The sequence below is a fragment of the Orbicella franksi genome, chromosome 7 (genome assembly GCF_964199315.1).
Source record: "Orbicella franksi chromosome 7, jaOrbFran1.1, whole genome shotgun sequence".
In the NCBI taxonomy this organism is placed as follows: Eukaryota; Metazoa; Cnidaria; class Anthozoa; order Scleractinia; family Merulinidae; genus Orbicella; species Orbicella franksi.
The window spans coordinates 4382701-4393536 of NC_138151.1; the positions used below are offsets into that span (position 1 = coordinate 4382701).

The 10836-nt window shown below is 40.0% G+C and overlaps 1 protein-coding gene across 1 annotated transcript; it reads left to right on the plus strand.

Annotated features, from left to right (window-relative positions):
• The first annotated feature begins 6476 nt into the window (after positions 1-6476).
• On the plus strand, positions 6477-8464 carry LOC145492791 (galactosylceramide sulfotransferase-like). Its single transcript, XM_081472175.1, has 2 exons — positions 6477-6897; positions 7408-8464. Exons 1-2 carry the CDS (start codon positions 6716-6718, stop codon positions 8462-8464), a joined length of 1239 nt encoding a protein of 412 aa, XP_081328301.1. The 5' UTR covers positions 6477-6715.
• The last annotated feature ends 2372 nt before the right edge of the window (positions 8465-10836 follow it).

Consider the following 10836-nt stretch of genomic DNA (forward strand, 5'->3'; position numbering starts at 1 on the left):
AGAATTTCATCATAGTGGCACTTTAAAAGTTAGGCCAAATGATACTTTGCATAATTATGCTACTACTTTTGTCAAGGTGCAATGTTGCATCATCATATCATACGGTATGTGCCATGCCGTAATTATGGTGATATTATTCGAGGTGTAAGTTTTTTTTTCGACAAAAAATAACTTGTAATGTGATAACGAACTTTGAACTGGATTCCTTATTAAAAAGTTTGGAATTTTCGGTTCTCCGGCCTGCTGGCGGAAAGCGTTATTTTTTTACGGCATTTTTATTGTTACATTTTTAATAAGATAACGCAGTGGTTTCGAATTATCTCTCGCTCTTTCTAAAGCCCCGGAAACTTTTCGGGCCCTCAAAGCCATTTATAGTTAACCTGTATCTAATAACAGAAAGGTGTGTACGCCTGAAACTTCTTGAATGAAGGGAATTTCTGGCCATATTTAGAATATGTAAATAAAACAGCTCTGTAATCATAAGGTTTGAGATTTTGCTACGGCTTTCCGGGTGCGGAAACTTTTCGGGACCTTCAAGAAACGGGCCCCTGGGATCATTTGTGGCCCCGAGAATATTTGCGGGCCTGTATAGTGCAGCTCCAAATTTTAACTCGAAAAATATCGCAACAAAAGAATGAAAGTACAAGAAATATAAAATTTTAAAAATCCATAGTCTCACTAAAACAGAAATTTAAGGGTTTTTTTTTCAAAAAAGAAAAAACCCGACAGCAACAACACGAATGTCATTGAGACCCATTGAAAACAAGGTCGCCATAAAAACCTCAAGTCACATGGCCGTCAATAAATAAGAGTAACAGTAAAGTGTGTTCGACTTATTGATTTGCAGCAAGTCGAGGTTCCGCTTAACCCTTCGCTTTAATTCCTAGCTTAAATACATGCGTATACAAGGGCAAAGGATTTTATTCTCGGCGCGCCCATGCACTTCAAACCGACACAAACTTTCTATTTCACGCACTTTACTTCATGCCACCCTCCAGGCGCTAGGAAAGGCTTAATCAAAGGCGAAGCCTTACGAGACCTTCGACTTCTCAGAACCAACTCCTCAAAAGCTACATATGAAATAAACATTACACAATTCAAACGGAGATAACGCAACAGAGGTTACCCACATGACCTCTTAGGGCCGGGTCGCACTAGAGCCAATTTTGTTTGTTTAAAGTATTTCCAATTTTTGGCTAGGACAAAAATTGGCAAAAAATTTCGCATGTTCCAAATTTTGGCGGTGGTCGCATTGGACCAACATGTTTTAACCAAAACTTCGCTGATTGACATATAAGTCACAAGATCTACAGACAACAAAACATCTCGCGCGTTAATTGTGCAAGAATGGATGGTCATAAACATATGATTATTTTCGCGGCTTTCGGACTTTTGTTGAATTTTGTGTTTCAGTCTCAACAAAACAACGTAACGTTTTTAGTATTGTTGGTGCACTATCAGCAGGCTTTTCAACGGTTAGTGTCTGCTATTAGAAGACGTAGGGTTCGCTTGAATAGACGTCGTTTACGAAACCGTCCTTGGTCGTGGATTTTACCGCGTCCGGCAGAGTCATGGTTTGAAATACATTTCTACGATAGAAACATTCCAGAAGATTACTTTCGACGCCAGCTGAGAATGAAGAGAGGGACCTTTCAAGCCCTGGTTGGCATCCTGACGCCGTGGTTAACCAGAGAGAATACGCGATTGAGGGACTGTATTCCACCGGAAAAAGTTTTAGCCCTAGGAATATATAGGCTTGCACACGGCAATTCATACGTGAGCATTGGACCTGTATTTAATGTTGGCAAATCCACTGTAATCGAGGCCGTCCAAGATGTTGTGGCATCTTTGTTTGAACTGAAAGATGAATGTATACATTTCCCAGAAACAGTGGCAGGAACATATATAGGAACATTTAAAGACTTATCTCGACTGCTAAACATTGTTGGAGTGATCGATGGCACCCATATACCGATAAATGCACCGCGCGAGAGTGCAGTCGATTACTTTAGTCGCTATCAACATCACGACTTTGGCATTCAGGCAGTAGCTGATGGGGACTTGCTCTTTTTGGATTTTTCCCTGAATATCCAGGAAGTATGCATGACGCTCGCATATTATGGAACAGTAGTTTATATCACAAAGCTGAGCAAGGAGACATTCTCACTGGCCCCATCGTAAATGATCACCACCACGAGATTGGCCCATATTTAGTAGGTGACAGTGCTTACCCGATATCACCATGGCTTCAAAAGCCATTCCCAGAGGCTACGAGAGACAGGAGCGAAATACAATTTAACCGTGAGCTGTCAAGTGCAAGGGTCAAAATAGAGTGCGCTTTTGGATGCCTTAAGTCACGTTGGAGAATTTTACAAAAGCGCCTTGATAGTGACATTAAATTCTCTGTCCCGATCGCTGTTGCATGTGCTGTCCTACACAATTTCTGTATAAAAATGGGGGACGATTGGGATGACGACGGAAATCCAGATCACCACTGCCGCGATGACGACAACGAAGATGTTGTTAGGGATGGAGAAGAGATAAGAGACATCCTCAAGGAATTTCTAACTTTATTTTGAGTACATTATATCTTTCCCGTTACCGTGCTTATATTGTTTCAGTTTTTCATTTACCATTAACATCTCTTGATTTCAAATGTTAAATCGTGATCATGATTTAAATTTGCTTGCTGAACTTTTATCATAATGTGCTACAACATAAACATAACTTGGAATTGCGTTACATGCACTGGGTCACGCAATATTGCACATACGTCGTAAAATTCTCTAAAATTGCGTAGAATAACTGTTATGTTATCGAACAGGAACATTTCAAACACGGTCAATTGAACTTTTATCATATTGTGCTCAGTACAATATAAACATAACTTGGAAATTGCGTTACATGTACTAGGTCACGCAATATTGCACATACATCGTAAAATTCATGATCTAAATTGCTGAAAATATGATGTTATGATATCGAACAGGAACATTTCAAACACAGTCAGTTTCTGGCTAGAAAAATGTGGTAATGTCAAATGCATTTAACCGTTCATTTGGGAGGAGACGATTCAGTGTTCTTGCTCATAAACTGGGTCATAGCCCCAGTAAATTGACCCATCATGGCCATCTGTTGTTTTTGGATTTCTGAGAAGGTTTCCATAAAGTTACTTAAATTTTCTCCGCACTTTTTGAAGGCGTCCATACTTTCACGCAATTCTCTTCTTTCCTCCTCTTCTCCTTCTTCGATGGCGGCACGATTCCTTTTCCTCGACTGTTTAGATTGCTTCTTCCTATCGGTCCTTGCATCACGCGCATCTTGTTTCTTTGAGTCCCCTTGACTTGGCTTATTCTTGTCGGACTGGGCATCTAAATCGTCCGAACCAGCTGGGGAATCAGTACTGCTGCTGTGTGATGTGTTCACTGGACTTGAACTTCCACTGGTCCCTGCTTGGGACACGTTTCGTAATGTAACGATATCTCGACACCCCAAGATAGCGTCGATCTCGTTGTAAAATATGCTTTGCCTTCTTGTGCCCCCAGTCTGTTTCCGGTTCCACTCCTTCGCCTCTTTATATTTCTCAATTAGGTATTTAATTTTCTTCATACACTTTTCTACGCTCTTGTGGGATTCTAGACGAGAGTTTAACTCGTTCGCGATTTTCCTCCATGCGGTTCTTGCCTCTCTGCTTTCTACCAATTCGTGGTTTTCGGCTCATAATTGGACCAGCAGTTTTTGCTCTGCTTGTGACCACGTCTCGTACTTTACTTTCTTTTTTCCTTTGTTGTTATTTGTGTTGTTGCTTCCACCGCTTTGACTGCTTTCCACACTTGGAATCGAAGCGAGCGAAGGAGACTGTCTTGCTTCCATGCTTGCAAGGGACGGAGATTGTCTTGCTTCCATGCTTGCAAGGGACGGAGATTGTCTTGCCGCCATCTCTTCGCCACTGAATTGGTGCCGGTAGCCGGATCCAGGGTGGGAGTCATAGGTATTTGGAAAAAAATGCCGCTCATATTCATCGTTGCCGTTATAGAAACCGTAGAAAGAAGGGTCAGATGGACCGGGTAAAAAATAATTTTGTCCCGCCATCGTACGTGCTGACCGAACAAGGTTATTTTTCCCGCCGTAACTTTATCCAGGCTTGTTTTAAGAAAAATAATAGTTTTACCAGACATGTTTGAAGAAATATGACAGCTTAATGGCTAAAAGAACAAGATTGTTTGCTTTGCCAAAGTTTGGAAGCTTCCGAGGCAGCACTTCGGCTTCTTTGAAGATCGGCGAAATTTTGGCAATCCGCAAAAAATTGGCGAGTTTTTGAAACTGGGGGTCGCACTTATTTTACGCTACTTGATGACAGATTTATTACTTATGCAAACAAAATTGGCTCAAATTGGCTTTAGTGCGACCCGGGCCTTAGGCAAAATTCTCTCAGAAATTAAATTTAGCGAAAGAGTGTCGCCTTTACAAACTTACAAAAATCTGCGAAAAAGGATTTTGCCGTTTGTAACAGAATATCGCCCATCTGAACCTACCACTACCTAATAAATCTTACCATGTAAAACTATTCTTATGAGTAAAGGGTATTTCATAGAAAACCAGCCTCTGCTAAGAGAGATCTACAAAGACCTTCCCCCGCCTTCAAACCGAAAGAGAGGTCTTGTTCCCGGGTCTTGCTAAAGTAAAGTCACGGTTTTCCTATCTGACCGATAGGAATCGTGTTTGGCCTGTCAGCCATTTGTATCACTATTGGAAACTAGAAAGTCTAGGTTCAACTGAACTACTGCACTTACTATTTTTTCTCAAAATTGACTTCTCGTATGAATAAAACATTTAAAATATGGGTAAGTCTCTGCAGTTGCCATAGGCTAATGGGACAAACTTTTGACCCAACATGGGCTAAGCTCTCGTGGGCGACCACCTCCCGTAAGCGACCATCTAAGCTTGACAGTTTGGGTGGTCGCTTACGGAAGGTTCAACTGTACTTTTATTAGATGTATTCAATGCAATAAATAGTAATATATGTATAATAATATAACTTAGATATCGATGGAGGTAAACTGGTAATGAAACGGTGTCACGAACTTATTACTTGAAGCTACAATTGTAGTTGACTGATCATCTCTCATAGTAAGTACAGCGTCTTTGCAGACCGATTTAAACTTACTTTTACAACGCGTTTCGGCGTCAGGTGCTTTTCTGTCAGAGAATTATAGGTACTCCCTTTTGTAGCCTTAAAGCCCTGATTTGAATCCGCCTGGTTCTTAGTTGTGAATTTTTTAATGCCATGGGAAAATATCCGGATAAAATACAGCCGACTGAATGCAACAACAGACCTGGCGCAAGTGCTATGACAAAGTCAAGAAAAGTCAAAACTTTATCCGCTGTTTTTCTTCTACCCCCTAAAAAGAAACTTCTCCATCCTACATTGAAAAAATTCGTCTAGCCTCGAATTTCGCGTTTTAACAATACTGAATATATTGTTATGTGATGTTAAACCGGCTAGCGCAAAATCGAATACAAAAATCTCCCTTGTGGCGTTACCACGATAGGCCAGAATCCACCATAGATTTTTCCCATTACATGGCAAAGTTGGTCACCTGGTGCAATAGCTGGAATTTCTACCCGAAGTATCTTAAGGATTTATTAATACGGTCTACTCTCCTAGAGGAACTGATATATTTTCATTGTGTAAACCTGCTTCCACTTCTTATGGTCTTCACTCTTTTAAGTATTTTGCTTGCAGAACTCTCTATCTGAGAACTTGAGAACGGAACCTATTTTAACTTGTTTTAAACGCCTCGTAAAAACAGTCTCCTTTCAGGTATAATTGCTGATTACTACACTAATTATTTATTTTATATATATAGTGTAACCAAACATAATTGTTAGTGGTGGCACTTTTTGTTTTTATATTTCCAATGTTCATTTTCCTCGAAGATATTAACTTTTTGGCTACTCTGTAAATTCAAGTCAAAATAAAGTTATGTATGTATGTAAGCAAAATTCTATTAAACGCGGAAAACGAGGCGAAGGAACTCGCTGTTCCGAGAGGATTCGATCAGGGAAATAAAAAAAACTCGTTCTTGTGCAATAGCCCTTTTCACGGATAATTTTGCTCATTTGTATTACATTAAAATCTAGCGTGTATGTGAGGCAATTTCGGGTTATGTTGTAGTTTTAGCCCGAAATTGCCTCGCATCCGCGTTAGAATACATTGTAATGCAAATGAGGAAAACTAACCGTGAAAAGGGCTATTTAAAGGCCTCTTGACATATGGAAAACCAAAGAGGCCAAAACGGGTTTGAAAAACTGGATGAAAAAATTCCTTTCTCACAAGTCTCCTAACGAGCGCCTTTTACAAGTGAAAAGGGAAAAAAGACAATTTTTTAAAGTATTAACAAGTGTTAATCAAACAGGAATACATTATTTCCGGACAGGTAGTACCAAGAAATGTCGTGACAGGTGGCAGGCAATCATGTAAACAAGTAGATTCTCCGAACCGATGTCAGTGAATTACCATCAATTTACTAGAGAGAAACTAAGTTAACATCAACCAAGTACCTCAGGTATATTCCGTTTATTGTCATGCAACCGGTAACGGTCTCGACTCAACAAAAGATCTCAGAGGTTACATATATAAATATGGCGTTGCCGTCGATTTGCTGAAAGCTATTTGCCGAAGTACGGCGTAGAGATCGTCGTCGAAACAGTCATGGCGATCATTGTGAAATGGCACAAGACAGCTCCTGGCTCGCCGATCTTTTCAAGGAAGTTTGCAGTGGCCGCCATTGTTCTTATTATCGTCGTTGTTTACGTTGGCAACTTAGGAAAGATGATGAACGTTGATGGTCAAGTCGAGTACATTGCGGACGGAGGGAATGCAGAAAAGTTCAGGTTTGTTGCTCAACTATCAATTACAAGGCTTCACAAGACATCTACGCCCAAATCTCGACAATATTGACGTACACGAGGGAAGAATTCTATAACAGCACCGCCCACGACAGAGCAAGAAGTGGGCCCCGGGGCCTCAGGCTATGATCACAGTTTTCGGTGAGCAGATAATGTGAACACACCTTTTTTACTAGTGCCCACACCGAAATTCGGGAACAGTTCCCGTGCCCAGGTACAAGGTTTCGACATTGTGCTCGGGCACTGAATGGTGCTTGGGTACTTGGAGTCCCCAGTGTCTGAACGCAACATTATTTTGTGCCGATGCTCAGGCACCAGTGCTTGGGCACCAACAAGTGCGAACACAGCCTCAGTCGTTTTGTTTCGTTCATCTCGTTTCTTATTTGAAGGGGAAAAGTAAAATACTGCTAACTTGATAAGTTCATTCTCCTGTCGGTTTGGCGATGACGAATTTTAATACTTATGGATTTTCTCTTTTCATTGTTTCATCTACAGAACAACCTCCAATAGCTGCCAACCGAAGGATAGTATACTTTTCCTGAAAACCCACAAGACAGGAAGCAGTACCATAACTAACATTCTAAACAGATATGGCGACTTTCACAATCTGACTTTCGCTCTTCCACATGATGGCTTTTATAGCTTCTTCTGGCCCTTGTCGTTTGAGAAATCCTTTATTGCAGGCTTAAAAGGAAAGAAACCAAACATTTTGTGCAATCACGCAAGATGGAACAAGCAGACGATGAAAGAATTAATGGGGCAAGGTACAGTTTTCATCACAATCCTTCGAAATCCAGTTTCGCAGTTTGAATCAACGTTTTCATACATGGAATTCGCTCAATTGCTGGGAATCAAAGCTACCAAAGACCCCTTGGTGACCTTTTTTGAGGACCCTGGTAAAACCATGGCGAAAATTTCAGATCTTTCAGCCTCGGGATCTGTCGTACCTTACTTAAACTTGCTAAGAAACGGACAATCCTTCGATTTAGGATTAGAAAGCGTACAATTTTTCATCAAAGAAAAGACAAGCCATGCAATAACTGAACTCGACAGTAGTTTTGACCTCGTTCTCATGATGGAGTATTTTGACGAGTCTCTCATTCTTCTCGCCCGCGAGCTCTGCTGGGATATACGAGATGTCGCGTATTTTAAGCTGAACCAACGAAGATCATCCGACGTAAAAACGAAACTTTCCGACGAACTCGTGCAAAGGATTCGGCAGTGGAACAAGGCTGATGTACTCCTGTACGATTATTTCAACAGAACGTTTTGGAAGAAAGTTGAGACGCTTGGTAAAGCATTTTGGAGTGATGTTAGTCGTTTGAGACACTACAACAAAGTTTTGGAGGATGCTTGCTTGCTCCCCGGCGAACATTATGCAAAGGCCTACACAAGACAATCGAAACAAATTCTTGGCTATGGCTTAAAGAATAACCTTGACCCTCACTTAAAACTTCTTTGTGGAAAAATGATAACTAATGAGATAGACTACATTGAATACTTGAGGAAAATAACGTTATTTCGAATACGCTCGCAGGACACGAGAGACTAATGTAAATAATAATAATAATTGTTATAAGAACAACTTTATTCATAGAACTATCAAACATACTCTATAATAATAATAATAATAATAATAATAATAATAATAATAACGGTTTGATTACCAAATTCTAAAATAAAAATTGGCTCCTTGACGCCAATATGAAAGGCTAACAGCTATACTCCAACAGTTCGAAATCCCAAGAGAAATGCTATAAATACAGTATTTATTTGAACTCAATGTTATTCAAATTTGAGCCTTATTTATTTTTAAATTTTACCTCATGTACCATATCTCATAATCACTGATTGGTTAAGAAAACCTAAGTCAGATATATCGCTAGGTGTTTCGAGAAAACTGCAGGAGTCCCAACTACTGACTGTCAAGACAGATGTTCATTTAGTTCATCACAGGGTAAGATGTCTCCTCCCCCCCTCCCTCCCCGCCAAACCCTTTCCGAAGGGCACGAAATGCAGCTACCTCGGCCACGCTCTCTCTCACACACACACAGTCCTTCTTAATGGTTTCCTTCAACGGTCTTGATAACAAGGAAGAGAAAGGAGAGAAAGACTGAGATTTAGATTGGACAGAGTGGAAGGCTCAAGTAAGAGCTGGTCTCAGTGGGGTTAGCCGTAAAACGGACTAAAACTTTAGTCGTAGGCGTAAATATTGGAAAATTTTAACTGTTAGTCGTCAAAAATATTAACCGTAAAAAAAAAAAAATAGCTACGAAAGTGAAAGTCTCAAGATCTCTTGTCAAGAATTTTTGTGTCGTGTCTTGCATTTTTGTGGTTTGGCATGGTAGTACAGGGAAAAACTGGGAGACTAATGGTCACTAATGTTCGGCGAACCAGAAGTGTCAGAAGTGTCTTTTAACAGTGTGTCTGTCGAGTGCGTCAAAGACTGATATAAGACACAGTGATTACTGGGCGGATTTAATGATTGGCCAGATTTTTCACTGCTTTCATTGAGGGTTGGTTTTAAATAATTCATACGAAACGTCAAGTTAAAGTAAAATCTTCAAACCAGGCGTAATCCTAGCCTTGGGTCATGTTTGTTACCACTCTTGTTCTTAAGCTCAAAAACTCCAAACGTTAGCTTCTCAAGGTTCGCTTCGGGCGGATAATTTACCTCAATCGAACATCAAGCAGCAAAGCAAAACACCATAGTTTCTTAAGAAGCTCAGCACTTTGACATTTTCTTTTAGCACTTTGACGTTACATGTACTGTATTCTGTTTCTGTCTTTGCATTTACCTTCATCAACCTCAAATTTATACTGTGACTGAGTGTCTCACTTGGCCGTTAACACACTTGCCCTTCGGATCTAGAAATCAACGTACCTATTGACAGTCTAGTTACTTCGTATTTCGGACAGGCATTGCTTTTCGCGCGGAAACTAGTCTCCTTCGCATCGTCGCTTGGCGGTCTCCATACATAAGAAGTAGCGTTTCACGAGAATTTAATACTAAAAAAATGTGCCTTTATTATTATTATTATTATTATTATTATTATTATTATTATTATTATTATTATTATTTTTAACTTCGCCTGACAAAAATACTCAACTTATATACAACAAAATTCATTAGGCAGGGAGACCATTATAGGTTGGAAGTTCAGCACTTTGTAGGGCTTGCCACAAGTTGCTAGGCAACTTTTTGGCAACTTTTTTTGTTTTGAGCAACTTTTTGCATTCTGAGCAATTTCTAGTTTTCTAGATATCGGAGGAGCTTTTACGACTTTAATTGGCCATGCTTCCATATTTTATTTCCATGTTTCAGTAGACAATTTGTGAATTTCCTGTTAAAAAGGAGCAGTTCCTCCCCCCTGCGGCAGATCATGGGCGTAAGATGTATGCAGCCGGGCTGCTAGGTCAGCTGTTTTTCAAAGAAAATCCAAAATAGCGGACGAAGATTTACGCTCCACTGATTGGAGTGTTTCAGGTTACGAAGGTTATTCAGATCCTTTGAGGGTAGCCGCAGAAGCAGGGGCAAGACTGAGTACTCCAGCGAAAATGAAAATGGTTAGAAGTCTTGACCGTGAACAGCAACGACAATTTTTTTGGCTCATAATAGAATTTTTACAAGATTAATATTGTTATATTGATATTGATGCGTAGTATTTACTCATACGCGACGCTGGTTACAACGCAAAATTGCACAAAAATGCTCAGAAATTTTACTTTTGTTGTACCGATGACATATTTTTGCATCAGGCCAAATAAAAGAAGAGAGAAACAAAAAACGTTTTTGCTTTTTGTAGCAACTTTTGAGCAACTTTCGTTACAAAAAGCAACTTTTGACTTTTTTTGGAGCAACTTTTGAGCAACTTTTTGAGAAATTTCGCAACTTCTTGGGAAATCTCGAGCAACTTGTGGCAA